The sequence below is a fragment of the Odocoileus virginianus genome, chromosome 3 (genome assembly GCF_023699985.2).
Source record: "Odocoileus virginianus isolate 20LAN1187 ecotype Illinois chromosome 3, Ovbor_1.2, whole genome shotgun sequence".
Classification (NCBI taxonomy): domain Eukaryota; kingdom Metazoa; phylum Chordata; class Mammalia; order Artiodactyla; family Cervidae; genus Odocoileus; species Odocoileus virginianus.
This window is the reverse complement of record NC_069676.1, coordinates 29,134,728-29,155,180: the sequence shown is the minus strand read 5'-3', so window position 1 is coordinate 29,155,180 and position 20,453 is coordinate 29,134,728. Positions and strand designations below refer to the sequence as shown.

Sequence of the window (20,453 nt, the reverse complement as noted above, 5' to 3'; positions counted from 1 at the left end):
ATGGGAGTGAGCTGATCAAATCTGGTAAGCAAAGAAATACCCTGGATACTCAGGTTTAGAAGGTGGAAGATAATCAGGGGCTAGAATACTGGTGTCATTTTTGGAGTCTAACAGTTTGAGGCCTGCCAGATACCTCTACCAAGGTAAAGTAAGAGTGGCTGCGCCTTGCCCCTCTGACCCTAGCTGAATAAAATGAATAAAACAGTTTGCTAGACCTCTTCCAGTTTCAGAGGCAGCATGTACTGCACTTGAGAGTTCAGTTCTGGCTCATTTATCAGGTGACCCAGAGGTTTCCCAGTTTTGAAAGGATCCCAGAGTGAGGCCAGAAAGGGCTCCACAGTGGAGTCCAGACACTCCCTGTGGAATTTTGAGAGATTTCCTAGTGATAATACACAGACTAGCAACACATATATGATACTTTTTATTTTTTCAAGACAACTTCCTCTATTGTTCTCTATTCAGAATTCTCAAATACTCTATTAACAGCAAGTACATGATCCTTAGTAATCAATGGACTTCTCTTCACCCTGACTTTGTCACGTATCACAGAAAAGCAATTTTAGAAAGGACCAGAGTCCGTGAAAATGAAGAGGTGCATATGTTACTAACCTTGTTTGAATGTAAATATGAGAATAAAAAGAAATGCAAACAAGAGAAAAAAATGCCTTCATTGCAAAAACAAATATGAGTGAAGTTACTTTTCATCTTTTCTTTCCCTTATTATAACACTGCTTCCATCTATTTTATGCAAAAATGTAGAGTGTTGTTTAAATATTTTTCCAAAGTAGGTAAGTTTTAAAAATACTTAGTATTTACAACCAAATGCTTTAAAGGAAATAATATGATAAAATTTGATCTATGTATATTACATAAATCAAAACATGACTGAGTGAATAATAATCCACATTCATATAGTTTTAAATTTCCAATTTGCAAAGCATTTTAGCATATAAAATAAATAACCAATATATCTATAAAGAAGAGATGAGTGGATCTTGTTAGTCATTTGGAGAATGAAATTTAAGTACAGAGGTTTTTCTGGACAGGCTCAGAGAACTTAAAGTGAAGCCATCTGCTAATATATTTTATAAAAGTGCATCCAACCAAGCTGGCATGTAATATGAAGTAAGAATTTCTGTCCCTATCTATTTTGGCACCTGAAAGGATTTATTTGTGCTTTTTAAAAATAGTCAAGCTTTATGCTAGGCCTGAGGATTCTAAAATGAATAAGATGATGGTTCTGCCCTTAAGGACACAAACATACACTTTACACAAGGAATTATAATTATGATAATGATTATAATTATGATATGATATGATAAGCTCTCAATATAAACACTTTGCCAACAACAAAAAGTAGCCATGAATTCTACATGAGGTTATGTAAGACTTACAAGAGTAGGTAATATATTTGATGGGAAATTAAAAGATGAGATGGATTTCATGAGATGGTGAAAAATGGGAAGAGAGGAAGGTAAAGAAGCAGAGGGAATCCTAGAGAAACATGAAAGCTTAAGGAGGTGTTCAAAGAATAAAAGAAGCCATTTTGAAACTGAGGAAGAAATGATTTGTGAGGAGGAGTGGGTGATGGTCTAGCTTCATATTTTTGGTATAACAACATTAATTTTCCTGTGAATACTAGAAATCAAAATGTCCATAAGATTTTAAAAAATGTCCATAAGATAAAAATAACATGTACCAGATCTTTGCATTTTCAAAGTCTAGCAAAATATATGACAAACTTTGTAATGAGAAAAAGAAACATTTTTGACAAGTTAACATGTGATATTTAAATGTGCACTGTATTTTATGGCATTATTTTGCATTACATCTCATGTATTGCATTTGTTTTATATCTGTGATTTTTATTACTTTGGGGATAAGCATTCATATGAAGAGCATCATTTCTCCTAAAACACTAGTAGGAGCAGTTGGCATTTAATACCACTCTAAAGAATCATTTTCATAACCTCTCTTTAGGGAAGTACATTTTAGGAGTAGAAAAAGTTTGAGGAAAATAAAAGCAGAAATGGGTTTGGAGAAGCAAAAATTAGTGAGAAATTGCTCAGTGAATATCAATCACATTCTACTAGCAGAGTTTGGGTATCACTAGATTTGAGGTCTCCTGCATTGCAGGCAGATTCTTTACCAACTGAGCTATCAGGGAAGCCTAGATTTGAGGCATCCATCTTTATTTATGGTACACTTTAAGAAGCTCATTTGAGACTAGGGAGCTTACTCCAAAGCTACAAGCTTGATATGTTCATATAATAAAAGAATTTCTACCTCACTACCCATATATGATAGCAACAATATAATACATGTCAGCATTCTTTACAAGTTGTGTAAGTCTTACCAAATGCAATAATAACCATCATCACTTGCTCAATAATACATTGATTATGAATAACCACCTAGGAATTATCCAATAAAAACTATGAAAGAATATTTCAAGTGCTTATTCCATGTCAAGCACTCTGGTAAGTCCTCTGCATACATTCTCCTATTCAATCTTTTCAACCACCCACTGAAGCCAAGGAGGATCCTAAACTTACAACTGAGGAAACTGACCTAGACAGGAAATTTGACTTGCACACAGAAATATACAAAAGTAATATACAGATAATATAAACAAGACCTGAACAGAAGCAGCACTAATATCAAAGATCCAGATATTAATTGTAAGAAATTAAACAACCATAAGAATAAAAAATGACCCAATATATAAATGAGAAAAAGATTTTAACATACACTTCATCAAAGACATATGGCTGGCAAGAAATATGTGAAAATATACTTAACATCATTAATTAATATGGAAGTGCAAACTAAAAATACAATGAAATACCAGTATACACCTTCCCTGGTGGCTCAGCAGTAAAGAATCTGCCCACACTGCAGGGGCCACAGGAGACCAGGTTTCCATCCCTGGGTCAGGAGCAACCCCTGGAGAAGGGCACAGCAACCCACTCCAGTATTCTTGCCTGGAAAATTCCATGGACAGAAGAAGCTGGTGGGCTACAGTCCAAGGGGTCACAAAGAGTCAGACACGACTGAAGCTACTTACCATGCACGCATCAGTATACACCTACTACATGCTTAATTGATTGGTTGCCTCCAACTCTTTGCCACCCCATGGACTGTAGCCCGTCAGGCTTCTCTGTCCATGGAATTTTCTAGGCAAGAATATTGGATTGGGTTGCCATTTCCTACCAGGGTATCCTCCTGACCAATGGAGGGATCAAAGCGGTATCTCCTGCATCTCCTGCATTTGCATCTCTTGCATTGTGCCATCTGCGCACCTATTAGAATGGCTGAAATATGACAAATTTAACATGACATTGCAAATAAACTATACTCCAATAAAATTTAAAAATAAAATTAAATTTTAAAATGACAACAGTGTTAGCAACAATGTGAAGGAACTTGAACTCTCATACAATGCCAGGCAGGAATGTAAAATGGTATAACCACTTTGAAAAATAATTTTATTTTAAATTCCTTAAAAAGTTAAGCATGTATGTATTATATGGTCTGGCCCTTCCACACAAAGCATTTACCCAAGAGTAAAGAACACCTGAGTGTGTGCCAGCATGCTCAACTGTGTTGGCCTCTTGCAACCCCATGAACTGTAGCCAGCCAGAATTCCTCTGTCCATGGAATTCTCCAGGGTAAGAATACTGGAGTGGGTTGCCATGCTCTGCTCCAGGGGATCTTCCTGACCAAGGGATGAAACTGGGTTCCTTGTTTTGCAGGATGATTCTTTACCATCTGAGCCACGAGGGAAGCCACAGTTTATATATTTTCCTACATTTCTACAATATCTGACTTTTTACAATGAAAATCAATTTTATATCTAAAAATAAGTCATTTTTAAAGAAAGCACTATCTTACAGACTCTTGAAAATTTACCCAGTATACTGGCAACTATTTCCATACTTAAATTTGTTAAAATAACCAGAAAGTCAATTTATAAACATCCTCTTTGGATGTGGACCTTTATTTAGTCTCCGATGAATCGGTGTTGATTTTTGTTTTACCCTATTTCACTGCCTTGCCGCCCTCATCTCTTGGTCCTTGGACAGAAAAAGGTCTGAGAGGGAGGGCAAGTACGGTTTGGCTCCATCCTTTCTTTTGCAAGTCACAGCATCTACTTTTTCGACAGCACTTTAAACTTAGATGAAATAGTAGATTACAAACGCCCAAAACCCAGAAATCTCGCGTCGACGATGGGGGAAATGTTTCTGTTAGCCTTTTCCCCACCGCGAATGACGCTCGCGCGGCCGCACAGCCCTCCGCCTGGAATTCGGTGCGTATGGAAGCGAAGGGGCGTGTGACGCAGTCGCCGTCGCCTAAGGCTGCGTTCTGATTCAGATCTGATGCCCGGGCGGCGCCTGACCGCGCTCAGCCGGCCTGGCCTCAGTTTCCTTATTTCTAAGTAGGAGAGGCCATGCTGCCCTGTTTCTTGTTCCTGCCCAAGCACATCAGCACATCGTTGGTGTTCCTGCGCAGTGCGCGCCACGGCTTCGCTTTCCTGCCGCGCTGGGTCCCCAGGCTGTCCTCGGACTACCCGCCCGCCGCCCCCATTCGCCTGCTGGCCGCAGCCGCCTCTTCCCGAGGGCCGGCGGGGGCCGCCGGCGCCCCCTCCCGGGTGCGCCAGAACTTCCACCCGGACTCCGAGGCCGCCATTAACCGCCAGATCAACCTGGAGCTCTATGCGTCCTACGTGTACTTGTCCATGGCCTATTACTTCTCCCGAGATGACGTGGCCTTGCACAACTTTGCCAGATATTTCCTTCGACTGTCTCGCGAGGAGACCGAGCACGCGGAGAAGCTGATGAGGCTGCAGAACCAGCGGGGAGGACTGATCTGCCTGCAGGACATCAAGAAACCTGATCAGAACGACTGGAAGAGCGGGCTGAATGCCATGGAGTGTGCTCTGCTCTTGGAAAAGACTGTGAACCAGTCGTTGCTGGAAATGCACACTCTGGCATCAGACAAAGGTGACCCCCATTTGTGCGATTTCCTAGAAACCCACTATCTGAATGAGCAGGTGAAGTCTATCAAAGAACTAGGTGACCACGTGAACAACTTGATTAAGATGGGGGCCCCTGAGTCTGGTCTGGCAGAGTACCTTTTTGACAAACATACCCTTGGAAATGAAAACAATCACAACTAACCCATAGGCTGCCTTCACAAACAGGGTGTGCCAGGATCCAGAAGCAGCTGTTTCCTCCTTTCTTTTTATATTCTTCTCTTATAATGTCTCAATAAAGTGATTTGTAAAGAAAATGTATTTAGCCCCATGTTAACAATGGCTGTTTGCCCAGCATCAAAATGACTTTTCCAGCTCAGAATGAGATAGTATAAAAAAGACTGCAAAAAAGCTACTGAGATAGATGCAAACTAAATTTTTACAGTTACCAAATATTCCCGACCATGACCCTGCAATAAATATCCATGAATTTCAACTCAACAAATGCCTGTTATTTTCAAGACATTATGTTAAAGGCTAAAGTGGAAATATGTGTAAGATAAATATGCAAATAGGCTATACCAAGATGAAGGATACGTAGTACTGCAAAAATAATATGTGGAAAGTTCTGTAACAAGTTTTACCCTTTTCAAAAAGTGCAATCTGTTTTTGAAGGATTTTGTGATCAACCAAATTCAAGAAAAGCTAAAAAAGTATAAATGCTGGGTTTGGAAAGACACATTGTGCGCTAGCACTTTAAGGGCTCTGGTAAATCTTGAAATTAAAAACAAAATCCAAACCAAAAAAATTATTGGATTGTTTTTCATTTAGCTCAGTGTTTCCCACACAAACCCAATCTCAGCTAGCTTTTCCTGTGTGTTTTATCAATGATAATATAACCATACCTACGTATCTGATAATAGACTATACAGCCTCCCTTTTAACATACCAAAAAGGGTGAATACACTGCAGAAAACATGTTCCTATGGCCTTTAAAATGAAGCTGAAAGAATATTAGGATGGAAAAGTCAAGAAGGGATCCAGAGTAAAAGAAGCATCAGCTGGGCAGATGTATTCTTGGGGAGGCGGGAGAAGGGGCAATAGAGTGAGTAGGAGAATACAGGACGTCCCCTACATATGAACCTTTAAGTTTCGAGCATTCAAAGATGTGAGCATGCGTTCACATGTCCAATCATGTTAATTCATGTGTTTGGCATACATTGTCATATGTGTGCATCCTCTACAAGTGGTTGTGCTTTTGTGTACTTTACTGCATAGCACTGTATAGAGTATCTTCCCTGATGGCTCAGATGGTAAAGAATCTGCCTGCCGTGCGGGAGACCAGGGTTTGATCCCTGGGTCAGGGAGATTCCCTGGAGAAGGAAATGGCAACCCACTCCAGTGTTCTTGCTTGGAGAATTTCATGAACAGAGGAGCCTGGTGGGCTACAGTCTATAGGGTCACAAAGAGTTGGACACGACTGAGTTAAGAGCACATGCACGTGCATGCACACACACACACACACACACACACTACATACAGTATCGTAGTATAGTATCTTTTTAAGTAGAATTGAATCCAGCAAGGAACCAGAACCTGTGCCATCAATTCCAGGCATGAGTGAGATTGCAGTTTGTCCTCCATCTCCTGTTGCAAATGGACCCTTCAACTCTGCTTTCTCCCACCTTGTCTCAATCCTCCAATCAGTATCTCTTCTTGGCCTTTTTGCTCAATACCAGCCCCTGTATCCCAGATGTTGTACTGCCCTAGTGTACTTTTCAAGGTATTATACTGTAAGATTAGAAATGTCTTAGTTTTTGTTTTTTATGTATTATTTATGTGAAAAGTAGTATAAACCATTACGGTAGAGTGCTATATGCGATTGTGTTAGTTGGGTTCCTAGGCTAACCTTGTTGGACTTACTAACAAATTGGGCCTACAAACGTGCCCTAGGAATGGAACTCATTCGTATGTAGGGGCTTGGTCAGTAGACCTTTGGCTAGACTAAGAGTGCTGGGTGGTGTGTGGAAAGATGGGCTAGAGCCCACCTATCGGGGTGAGAAGGAAAGGTTAGGTTCAATTTAATGAGCAATGGCAGTGCTTCAAAAGGATCCCAACAGAAGAATGCTGTGCTAAATGTTGAACAATCAGAAGTTTAGTTGTAGAGAATAAAAATCTGAAAACAACCTCAATATTGGTGTTAGTTTGGGGCCTCTGAGAAACAGATGCCAAGATGGGATTAAGTGAGGAAAGAACTGTATTAGGGAAAAAATAAAGGATGTTGAGAGGAAACGGGAAAAGAGCTGGGAGAAGCAGGGAGAGACTTCAGACTCTGTGTGAGTCTGATCCTGAGGGAAGGAAGAAAGGGAAGTTGTACATAGTTCTCCAGGATATTCTGCAAGACTGTCTGGGAGACCTCCAGCTAAAATTGCTCATCAGAGGAATACCATGCATCCGAGAAATGGGCCTGCCCACGTACATTTCTGGCATTCAGTTATTGACTGGGAGTGACCCATAGGAGGGGCTTCCAAGGTGGCTCAGTGGTAAAGAATCTGCCTGTTTATGCAGGAGACGCAGGAGACACAGGTTCAATCTCTGGGTTGGGAAGGTCCCATGGTGGAGGAAATGGCAACCCACTCCAGTGTTCTTGCCTGAAGACTCCCATAGACAGACACGTCTGGGCGGGTTGGTCCACAGGCTTGCAAAGAGTTGGACACAATTGAATGACTGAGCATGACCATAGGAAGTCTAGTCTTGCAGCAAGCTAAGGGATGGACCCATTTTAGAGCACAGCAGCTTGGGTCTTTGGCAAATTGTGCACCCTTCAGTACCAGATTTGAGAGCCACACACACATGACTACACAAACTCAACAAAACAAATTAAATTGAAACCGTATACCTGGAAATGCTCTGCAGCTATTAAATACAATTTTGTCAAATACATAATGAGGTGGACAGAAATTCACAATGTGTTATCTTAAAAATAAGCATATTGCAAGGTAGGGTTATATTATGTAATTGCATATGTAGATACTTCCAGGGGAAATTATATAAAATATATGCATATAAAATAGAAATATATATACCGACAGATGTAACTGGAAAATCTCTTAGTGATGTTGTGTTTGATATCTATTTTCTTTAGCTACTTGTCTTTTTAAAAGAAACTTCTTATCATGAGCACCAATTATCATAATGATAGAAAAGTAAAACTATAAAATAAAAATAAAGCAAAAAGGGCTGAACCATGGTCAAACCAAAGGATATGGAAACAAAGACATGCTGGAGAGAGCTTAGAGATAGAATCTTTTTAATTTTTCAGATGCTTCAATGAAGAGAATTCAGAAATGGGGTATAGGAAGAAAATTAATAGAGTTCAAACCAGAGAATAGACAAGTTGAAAAAAGCAGGAATCAAAACAAGAGGAATAATTGAGATTGGGGAGTCCATGATGATTTGCTTTTGATTATGTGGATCAATCTCACTATACAGTCTATACTTACGTTGGTTTATCTTGCCTCACAGGAATGCTATTACATTTCTGCAGAAAATGTCCTCTTCAGTTCTTCTAGATGAGTATATTTCGACCAGCATATTGTAGCCTATAGGTGTGTCATGAGATTAGTGAGTTACTGTCTACCTTTAGTTAATAAAATAGAATTGAAGTGAAAGTAAGTGAAGTAAGGATATTGTCTCCTGAAATTCTTAGTGTGTGCATGTTTTCATGTATTTACATCTTGGATAGTGATATTTCTTATTCTATGTTGCTGTCAAAAACATTCAGTAGCCATTATCCTAGAAAATTATTATACATTCTCATCTCAAATCTCTCAATCTCCTCTCCCTCCACACTGTCAATTGATAATCCTCTTATTTCACTGAAAATTCAGAAGTAATCATATAAGAACTTCACATATTCTCTTCATTGAATTGATTATGTATTTGCCCCTGTGTTCACATTCAAAGCACTTCTTTATTCTGCTACAAAGGTTGAAGCATATATTTTGCTTTCTAAAACCAATCTCCTGCTGTGCCCTGAGTCCCAACCTTCCCACACACTCAAGGATAAAAGGACATCACACCTACAATTATCCTCTCACTTTCTATTGGTTGGTTCCCATGAGAAACAAAAATAGTGTTATTTTTCCTAATAAAAAATTTCACCTTTGGATCTACATCCCTTTTAGCAAACACTAAGTTACCACTCTCTCTCTTACAATGAAAGTTCTTGAAAAAGATATTCCTGCTTCCTGGCTCCAATTTTTCTGTTCTCTTTGGTACCTCCCAAGTAAGGCTGTGTTCACTGTTCACCACACCAACCTTGTTTTGTTTCGTTTTTTTGTCGAGATCATCAGTAATGAACATTGGAGTACATGTGTGCTTTTCAATTATGGCTTTCTCAGAGTAGATGCCCAGTAGTGGGATTTCCGGGTCATATGGTAGTTTTATTCCTAGTTTTTTAAGAAATTTCCATACTGTTCTCCACAGTGGCTGCACCAATCCACATTTCCACCAACAGTGCAAGAGGGCTCCCTTTTCTCCACATCCTCCCCATGATTTATTGCTTGTAGACTTTTTTATATTGGCCATTCTGCCTAGTGTGATGTGATACCTCACTGTAGCCTTGACTCACGTTTCTCTAATAACTAGTGATGTTGAGCAGCCTTTCATGTGCTCTCTGGACATCTGTATGTCCTTCTTGGAGAAGTGTCTGTCTGGGTCTTACACCCATTTTTTTTAACAGTAGCTAGGACATGGAAACAGGCTGGACGTCCATTGATAGATGAATGGATAGGGAGGGTGTGGGCCATATGTACATTGGAATGCTATTCAGCCATAAAGAGGAATGGATTTGAATCAGTTCTAGTGAAATGGATGAACATAGACTCTGTTATGCAGGGTAAAGTAAGTCAGAAAGAGAAAAATACAGTATATTAATGCATATATATGGAATCTAGAAAAAAATGGTGTTGATGCACCTGTTTGAAGGGAAGGAATGGAGATAGAGAATGGACTTTTGGACACAGTGAGGGAAGGAAAGAGTGGGATGAATGGAGAAAGTATCAGCATATACACATCACCATGAAAAAACAGCTGATGAGAAATTGCTATATAATAAAGAGAGTTCAACCTGGTGCTTTGTGATGACCTAGAGGGGTGAGAGGGAGGCTCAAGAGGGAGGGAATATATGTATAATTATGGCTGATTTGCATTGTTGTGTGGCAGAAGCCAACATAACATTGTAAAGCAATTATCCTCCAATTAAAAAAAAATAAGTTATGTATGTAAATATTTATTGATATTTCCCCTTATATGTTTCATTGTTGTTGCTTAGTCACTCAGTCATATCTGACTCTTTGCGACCCCATGAACTGCAGCACGCCAGGCTTCCCTGTCCTTCACCATCTCCAGGAGCTTGCTCAAACTCACATTCATTGAGTCTATGATGCCATCCAACCATCTCATCCTCTGTTGTCCCCTTCTCCTCATGCCCTCAATCGTTTCCAGCAGAAAGGTCTTTTTTAATGAATCAGCTCTTTGCATTAGGTGGCCAAATATTGGAGCTTAAGCTTATGAATATACAGAGGAAGTGAGAAATAGATTTAAGGGACTAGTTCTGATAGACAGTGCCTGATGAACTATGGACGGAGGTTTGTGACATTGTACAGGAGACAGGGACCAAGACCATCCCCATGGAAAAGAAATGCAAAAAAGCAAAATGCTTGTCTGAGGAGGACTTACAAATAGCTGTGAAAAGAAGAGAAGTGAGCAAAGGAGAAAAGGAAAGATATTCCCATGTGAATGCAGAGTTCCAAATAATAGCAAGGAGAGATAAGAAAGAATTCCTCAGTGATCAATGCAAAGAAATAGAGGAAAACAACAGAATGGGAAAGACTAGAGATCTCTTCAAGAAAATTAGAGATACCAAGGGAACATTTCATGCAAAGATGCGTTCGATAAAGGACAGAAATGGTATCGACCTAACAGAAGCAGAAGATATTAAGAAGAGGTGGCAAGAATACACAGAAGGACTGTACAAAAAAGATCTTTAAGACCCAGATAATCACGATGGTGTGAACACTCACCTAAAGCCAGACATCCTGGAATGTGAAGTCAAGTGGGCCTTAGAAAGCATCACTACAAACAAAGCTAGTGGAAGTGATGGAATTCCAGTTGAGCTATTTCAAATCCTGAAAGATGATGCTGTGAAAGTGCTGAACTCAATATGCCAGCAAATTTGGAAAACTCAGCAGTGGCCACAGGACTGGAAATGGTCAGTTTTCATTCCAATCCCTAAGAAAAGCAATCCCAAAGAATGCTCAAACTACCGCACAATTGCACTCATCTCACATGCTAGTAAAGTACTGTTCAAAATTCTCCAAGCCAGGCTTCAGCAATATATGAACCATGAACTTCCAGACATTCAAGATGGTTTTAGAAAAGGCAGAGGAACCAGAGATCAAATTGCCAACATCCGCTGGATCATTGAAAAAGCAGGAGAGTTCCAGAAAAACATCTATTTCTGCTTTATTGACTATGCCAAAGCCTTTGATTGTGTTGATCACAATAAACTGTGGAAAATTCTGAAAGAGATGGGAATACCGGGCCACCTGACCTGGCTCTTGAGAAACCTATATGCAGGTCAGGAAGAAATAGTTAGAACTGGACATGGAACAACAGACTGGTTCCAAATAGGAAAAGGAGTATGACAAGGCTGTATATTGTCACCTTGCTTATTTAACTCATATGCAGAGTACATCATGAGAAACGCTGGGCTAGATGAAGCACAAGCTGGAATCAAGGTTGCCAGGAGATATATCAATAACCTCAGATATGCAGAAGACACCACCCTTATGGCAGAAAGTGAAGAGGAACTAAAAAGCCTCTTGATGAAAGTGAAAGAGGAGAGTGAAAAAATTGGCTCAAAGCTCAACATTCAAAAAACAAAGATCATGGCATCTTGTCCCTTCACTTCATGGGAAATAGATGGGGAAACAGTGGAATCAGTGTCAGACTTTATTTTTGGGGGCTCCAAAATCACTGCAGATAGTGGCTGCAGCCATGAAATTAAAAAATGCTTATTCCTTGGAAGGAAAGTTATGACCAACCTAGATAGCATATTAAAAAGCAGAGACTTTACTTTGTCAACAAAGGTCTGTCTAGTCAAGGCTATGGTTTTTCCAGTGGTCATGTATGGAGGTGAGAGTTGGACTGTGAAGAAAGCTGAGCACCGAAAAATTGATGCTTTTATACTATGGTGTTGGAGAAGACTCTTGAGAGTTCCTTCGACTGCAAGGAGATCCAACCAGTCCACCCTAAAGGAGATCAGTCCTGGGTGTTCATTGGAAGGACTGATGCTGAAGCTGAAACTCCAGTACTTTGGCCACCTCATGCGAAAAGTTGACTCATTGGAAAAGACCCTGGTGCTGGGAGGGATTGGGGGCAAGAGGAGAAAAGGACGACAGAAGATGAGATGGCTGGATGGCACCACCGACTCGATGGGCATGAGTTTGAGTAAACTCTGGGAGTTTGTGATGTACAGGGAGGTCTAGCATTCTGCAATTCATGGGGTTGCAAAGAGTCAGACATGACTGAGCAACTGAACTGAAGCCTCAGCATCAGTCCTTCCAATTAATATTCAGGACTGATTTCCCTTAGGATTGGCTCATTTGATCTCCTGGCAGTCCAGGGGACTCTCAAGAGTTTTCTCCAACACTACAGCTCAAAAGCATCAATTCTTCTGCACTCAGCCTTCTTTATGGTCCGACTCTCACTTCCATACATGACTATTTGTAAAACCATAACATTGACTAGATGGACCTTTGTTGGCAAAGTGATGTCTCTGCTGTCTAGGTTTGTCATAGCTTTTCTTCCAAGGAGCAAGCATCTTTTAATTTCATGACTACAGTAACCATCTGCAGTGATTTTAGAGCCCAAGAAAATAAAGTCTGTCACAGTTTCCATTGTTTTTCCATCTATTTGCCATGAGGTGATAGGATTGGATGTCATGATCTTAGTTTTTTGAATGTTGAGTTTTAAGCCACCTTTTTCACTCTTCTCTTTCACTTGCATCAAGAGGCTCTTTAGTTCCTCTTTGCTTTCTGCCATAAGGGTGGTGTCTTCTGCATATCTGAGGTTATTTCTATTTCTCCTGGCAATCTTGATCGCAATTTATGCTTTATCCAGCCCCAATTCCACATGCTGTACTCTGCATAGAAGTTAAATAAGCAAGGTGACAATATACAGCCTTGATATACTATTTTCCCAATTTGGAACCAATCTGTCATTCCATGTCTGGTTCTAACTGTTGCTTCTTAACCTGCATACAGATTTCTCAAGAGGCAGGTAAGGTGGTCTGATATTAAATATGAAATGTCTATGAAACATAGACATCAAAAACATACATTTGATTTCACCATCGTCTACAACTTAGTTAAAACTTTTTCTTCATAATAAAAGAAAATTCCATTCTACCAGTTTCTAGGGTCTTGTCATTCTTGACCACTCACTTTCTCTCATACATTATACCAGATGTTCAGCAAAATCCTGAATCTTACCAATGCTAACAATTTTCATCTTACCCCTTTAGTACAAACTCCCATCTTTTTATCCCCCTGCATTATTTTCTGTAACACTGGTTATCAGAAAGTTATCCACATAGAGACCATAAGTAAAACTGAAAAGGCTGGAATGACAAAGAAGAGAGGAGATATTAATAAAAAGAGAGACAGTAGAGGGGGGTCCAGACAGAGACACTTGGAAAATTAAAGTAGCTCTATATTTAGGGGATATTAGATGAAGAAACTTTGACAGGATACAGAAAAAGAACATAAAAATATCAAAAAAAAAAAAAAAAACAACACTTGTCTTGGAAGCCACGGTAGTAGAGAGAGTTTCCATCAAATGCTATAGAGCTTAATTAGGTTGTGGGTTGAAAGGCATCAAATTATATTCTATTTAAAATTATTGCAAAATAGTGACTATATTTCCCTGTTCTGTAAAATATATCCCTGTTGGAATTTTTTTTTTCCCCACAAAGCAAATTGTGTCTCTAAAGCCCATAACCCTATCACGTTCTTCCCTCCTCCCCTCCCCCCACTAGTAACTATTAGGTTTTTTTTTTTCATTGTAAATCATTAATTCTTCAATTTATAAAAAGGACATCAGAGTTGGCAAATCCGTAACTCATTTGTTATTTCAGAATAGTGGCTTCAAGAGTGGTGGAGATAGAAAGCCATATTCATGGGGGTAAACAGGTAGATAATATAGAATTCTTATTTGAAAAGTTTTTCTTTTTTAAGTAATTGAAGATACTAGAGGGTACAGAATAGCTATGAGTGCTTTCAGGACAAGAGAAGCTAGTAAAAAGAAAGATTTGAGAAGCAAGTGATAGAGTGAAGTTCTAGTGGAGACTGGAGCACAAGATAAAAAAAACAAAAAAACAAAAAAACCTAGGTATGACCTGGAAAGACATGTCCTCCAAAAACAGAACGAATAAAAGAGGAAGAAATTAACATAAACTTTAAGATGAAAGTGAAAGTCACTTCACCCTGGCTGAACTCAACTTCCAAATAAAGTGAGGCAAGAGATAGATGGGTCTCAAGCTGAGAAGCCAGAGTTTGTGCCCTGTGGACAGATACTCCAAGATAAAGAAGAGAAGGAGCTAAGCTATGACCAGATGAAAGACCACATTTCTTGTTCTTGAAGTCAAGGAGAGCTTTCCACCTACACATGCACAGAAAGGCTTCTTGAAGGTCAAAAGGGGAGGGGGCGCCACCCCGGAGTAGTGATGTCAACCAGCCCATAGGCCTCTTTGCTAGAATCCATCCTGTCTAAGAGATCCATCAACACACATGGGAGGACCCTGAGATATACCAAATACAAACTCAAAACCAGGCAAAGCAAGATAATTGGCAGAAAGAAACACAGAAGAAATGCCCCCACAAAAGTAATTCAAACTACCATGAGGGTAGAAGTCTCTCTGAGCCCACCTGTGTGTCTATCCACATGTACCTTTTTCCTCTTAATAAGCACTTTACTTGCTTCTTTACATCCCATCTCTATGTGGAAATTCATTTCTACACAGCTGACAGGCAAGGGCCTTGTAACTGGTCGCTGGTCTCTGGTGGTCTAGAGGCTAGGATTCAGCATTCTCACTGTCTGACTTCAACCTCTGGCCCAGAACTAAAATCCTGACTTCAAGCAACTGCAAGCCAAGACCACCCAGGATCAAAAGTAGCAAATGAGATCATCTACTGAGATATAGCTACCTCTACCTAGAAATATTTTAATTAGCTTTGTTGCAGGAAGGGGGTCCCCTTCCAGAGCCTGAAACTGGGCTCTTGTCTAACACTCAGAAATGAATTGTCCAAGGAGACACATGCGCTGACAAATCAAGTGGTTTTACTCGGAAAGGGCACCTGGGTGGAGCGCAGTCGGGTAAGGGAAACCAGGAGGACAGCTCTGCCAGTGGCTGGCAGTCTCGGGTTTTATGGTGATGGGATTAATTTCTGGGTTGTGTTTAGCCAATCATTCTCACTCAGAGTCCTTCCCAGTGGTGCACGCCTTGTTCAGCCAAGATAGATGCCAAGAAGGATTCTGGGAGGCGGTCAGTCATGTGAAGTCTCCTTTTGACCTTTCCCAAACTCTTGCAGTTCGCGGTAGGTTATTAGTTCTGTGTTCCTTACCAGGACCTCCTGTCATAAAACAACTCATGCAAATGGTTACTATGGTGCCTGGCCAGGATGGGCAATTTCAGTCAGTGTGCTTCCCCTAACAGCTTCATTTACCAGATATTATTACAAAATGGCAAATATAAGTCATTTTACAGATGGGATATAATCTTTACTCTTTGTCCAATATTTATAAAAAACTACAAGTCAAAAAGCATGTGCGTGGAGCTGAACCAAGTGGAAACTAGATTTCTAAACAAAAACCTAGTATGCGAAAGAAATGACTCCAAACACCTAAATATCCTGAGAAGTTGTTTTACTCTTGAACACAAACACCCAATGATGCCAAGATCCAAGGCCTTCAGATTGGCAGGAAAATATAGCATATTCCCCTGAACATTAGCATGTAAGTCATTTGTAAGTCATAGTCCTTCACATGCAATTGTTAATCAGGTTTTGCACAGTTCATTTGAAAACTTGCTTGGAGAAGCACTTAGTCTGCATGACAAAATATCTCAGGACAGGGTGTATACATTTCTTACTGAAACTGGACCCAGAGTTTCTGAAGTCAATAAGGTTCACTTGACTTTTTTAAGTTGAACTTCACCTTCAAACTTTCCACTCTCACATGAAAGGCATCATAGAAAACATTTAGCACCACCACAGTCACAAAGAAAGGTGAGGTGTCCATGGTGGAGAAAAGGGCGCATGAGACACTTCAAGAGTGCTCCAAGAGACACACTCAGGAAGCAGACAGCTAGAAAACACACACAACTGCTAATCAGACCTGACCGGGGTGGTATCTCTGCTTATAACAGACTATTAAACATAATCTGCCAAAGGCACTCAGTTTATAAAATCAGGAAGGTGCACAGACTTTGGCATGTGTTAGTTTTCCTAAGCTTCATATGTCTATCATGTAAGTTTAAGATACTCCGTTGGGCTTATTTGTTTTGGAATGAGCAAAACGATGCATGTGTGTATGCGCGTGCAAGTGCAGGGGCTCTCCCAGGCCGGGTGAGAGTGCCCAGCTAGGAGAGGGACTGCCTGACAGTTTTCAGAGAACAAACCCTAGACATGCTCTCAGGGCTGTGCTCCTTCCAGGCAGCCTGGCCGATTTCCCAGTGCAGATGGTGGCCCAACAATCTCCTGAGAGAGATATCTAATGCTTTTGCCCAAACCTCAGTCTCTCTCAAACCCCCTGAGCACCATGTTTTCATAGACTGAATTAGCAAAAAAGAATTTCCCCTACCGTAAAAGGACTGTCGGACTAATAAAATGCTATTGCATGACCTATACACAGATCCTAGATAGTGCAGTCTGGTTATTAATAGCCTGCACTCGAGAATTCAAAATACTTGTATGAGAATAACTGCTTTACCACACACCAAATGCATGATCTTGGGAAAAGACGTTAAACTTTCAGAGACGAATTTCCCTCTGCCATGAGAGCCTATTGCAATGTTTATCGGGGGAATAAATGAAATAAAGAATATAAAGTGAAATGAAAATGACTCAGTCGTGTCCAACTCTTTACGACCCCATGCACTGTAGCTCAATGCCAGGCTCCTCTGTCCATGGGATTCTCCAGGCAAGAATACTGGAGTGGGTTGCCATTTATTTCTTTCTCCAAAAGAATAGAAAGGTGAGCACATTTTCTGGAACATGGCAAATGCTCAATCAATATTAGTTGCTTAGAATGGGTGTTTTTTAAAGGGAGAAAATTTTGTCAGTGTATTTGTATGTTTGCTTGCATATGCAAAGACTACCTCTGGAAGGATAATGTCATTTGCCCTCAATGAAAAAAAACCTGATAGTTGGCAAAGCAGTGCTAGTAAGACTTCTTCATTGTGTAGGCCATTTGTGTCTCTTTTTTCAAAGAAATAAAACACTTTAAATCTCAATGTTCCTAATGTTTTAAATTTCAGATTATTAAATAAATATTGGCTTTACCATTTTTTTCCATTTCCCTTTACATTTATAACCAACAGTAAGGGAGTATCTCATGTTTTGTCAAAAAATATTTTAAGGTCATATAATAATCATAATCTTCCCAGTGATTATTAAGATCACTTTGGATGGTTTCAACTTGCAAGATCATTTTTATAGCCCTACACTGCCTTGAAAAGCCAGAATTATCTGTATATCCACCAAAGCAGAAAACCAATTTTTCTGTTAAGAGTATCATTCTAAAAACACTTTTTCTGATTTTTGTCAGGCATTTCATTCATTTAATAAGTATCTTTGAATTATTATAGATAGTAAAATAGGAATTTATTTATTTATTTTGAATTTATTGTGAATTTAAGAAAACCAGAGTAGAGACAGTGTTCTTAAGTTTAATAACACTAAGTACTATTAACATTGTACATGTATATTATCTAGGGTGAAACAGATCACCAGCCCAGGTTGGGTGCATGAGACAAGTGCTCGGGTCTGGTGCACTGGGAAGACCCAGAGGGATTGGGTGGAGAGGGAGGTGGGAGGGGGGACCGGGATGGGGAATACATGTAAATCCATGGCTAATTCATTTCAATGTATGACAAAAACTACTGTAATGATGTAAAGTAATTAGCCTCCAACTAATAAAAATAAATGGGGAAAAAAAAAAAACATTGTACTGTGTGATTTATAAAGAGCCTTCACATAAAATTAATTTATTCCCCATACCACTGTCTATTATACATGAGCAGACTCCTCTGTGATGTTGCATTGCTCTTGGGATAAAGGCAAAAGTATTTAATTTGGCATGACTGGCCCTGTCTAGTCTGCCTTCATAACTTCATATCCCACCTCCTTGCTCACTCCACCCCAGCTTCACTGGCATTATTTTGGTCTCTAGATTCACCGAGCACACTCATGCCACAGCATCTTGCCATATTGCTCTGTTTGCCTCGTCCCCTTTTCCATTGACTCACCTCCTGCTTAATCTTCAATGCTGCAAGTGTCACTTATGCTAGGAGGAGATCTTCTCTTTGCCCCTTCCAGAACTGCTTTCTCTCTTCTCCACCTCTCTCCATTCTAATCTGCAAGGACATAACAAAGGGCTTAGTTTCCCTGTGGTCCCATCAAGGTATTTGTTCTCCCAGCTGCCTCCTTTCAATGTCACTGCAGGTCTGCAGCATCCCTCCACAGACTCAATGCCTCCTACGAGGAAGGCAGCTCCCTCTACTCAGCCATTCTGTCTCTAGGCTCTAATAAGCCACTCTATCTCTTGCTGTATTAGGCCTGGGGTGGAAATGCCCAATCCCTGCCCTACTCCCCCACCACTTCTTTATAAATAGCTGCTTTATTATACTCTCTCTGAATTATCTTTTTTGTGCCCTGTATCAGGATCCTGACTATGATCTTGTTCTTGCTTCTCCTAATGGTTCTTTCTCCAACATGGTCTCCTAAGACTTATACCCTCACGTCAGTCCAAACAGCTCACAGTCTTGACTGCAATATACTAGACTGCTTACAGCTCCCTGTTGTTCAGTCACTCAGTTGTGTAAGACTCTTTGAGACCCCATGGACTGCAGCACCCCAAGCTTCCCTGTCCATCACCATCACCTGGAGCTTGCTCAAATTCATGTCCATTGAGTTGGTGATGCCATCCATCCCTCTCATCCTCTGTCATTCCCTTCTCCTCCTGCCTTCAATCTTTCTCAGCATCAGGGTCTTTCCCAATGAATTGGCTCTTCCCATCAGGTGGCCAAAGTATTGGAGATTCAGCTTCAGCATCAGTCCTTCCAATGAATATTCAGGACTGATTTCCTTTAGGATTGACTGGTTTGATTTCTACGCAGTCCAAGGGACACTCAAGTCTTCTGCAACATCACAGTTCAAAAGCATCATTCTTCAGTGTTCAGTCTTCTTTATGGTCCAACTCTCACTTCCATACATGACTACCAGAAAAACCATAGCTTTGACTATATAGACTTTTGTTGGCAAAGTAATGTCTCTGCTTTTTAGTACACTCTCTAGATTTGTCATAGCTATTCTTCCAAGGAGCAAGCGTCTTTTGATTTCATGGCTGCTGTAACCATCTGCAGTGATTTTGGAGCCCTTTTTACCCTTAGATTTTCATTATTCACTTTTCAAAATATCCACCCCACAATTCAGAAGTATTCTCTTCCTAAAAGCTTTGACATCCTCGAGCTGCAAACTTCTGGTTTGGGTAGCCATTTGAGCTCCCATAACAATAACTGTCTATACCAGGGTCTTTACCACTCTGTGATTGACTTGATGCATTTGTCTTTCCTACAAGGCTCTAAATTACTAAATCTGTAGTTTCTAGTCCCCCAGGGCCTAATAAACTGCCTGGCATATGATAGCTATTCAGTAATGAAAACTACAAAGCTGCATATAAAGTCTAGTTAAAGTAGTTCAGAGGCTTACTATAATATATATTAAGGCATAGTAGATTATCAGCATGTTTATCACTTTTCCCAAGACAATTTTTTTCTCCAAATATAGCATCTTAGTAAGGATACTGTTACCATAGCCAAAATACTGCATTAGGTGTACAGAATGATGTAATTTCCTTCATCAGACATTTATTCCTTCTGAAAATAAAATCTTTAAGCTTATTTCTCAATGCTTCTTTACTGAGCACTGTATTCCTTCAGTGTTGTCAAAGAAAATACAGTACATTGAGAAGCAAGAATGACCCAGAAAATTGGGTCAAGAAAGATTTTGGAAGGTTTTTTCCAGGTAAAATATTATGAATTTTTCATAGCTTTGCTACCCCCACACCACTGCAGTATTAATGCCCATTTACCACTTGTTTAAATGCTTTTATTAAAATTATTTTTCCATTTTCT

At 40.0% G+C, this 20,453-nt stretch overlaps 1 protein-coding gene across 1 annotated transcript; it reads left to right on the top strand.

Annotated features, from left to right (window-relative positions):
* Nucleotides 1-4,340: 4,340 nt before the first annotated feature.
* On the top strand, nt 4,341-5,296 carry FTMT (ferritin mitochondrial). Its single transcript, XM_020891607.2, has one exon. It carries the CDS (start codon nt 4,451-4,453, stop codon nt 5,177-5,179), a length of 729 nt encoding a protein of 242 aa, XP_020747266.1. The 5' UTR covers nt 4,341-4,450; the 3' UTR covers nt 5,180-5,296.
* The last annotated feature ends 15,157 nt before the right edge of the window (nt 5,297-20,453 follow it).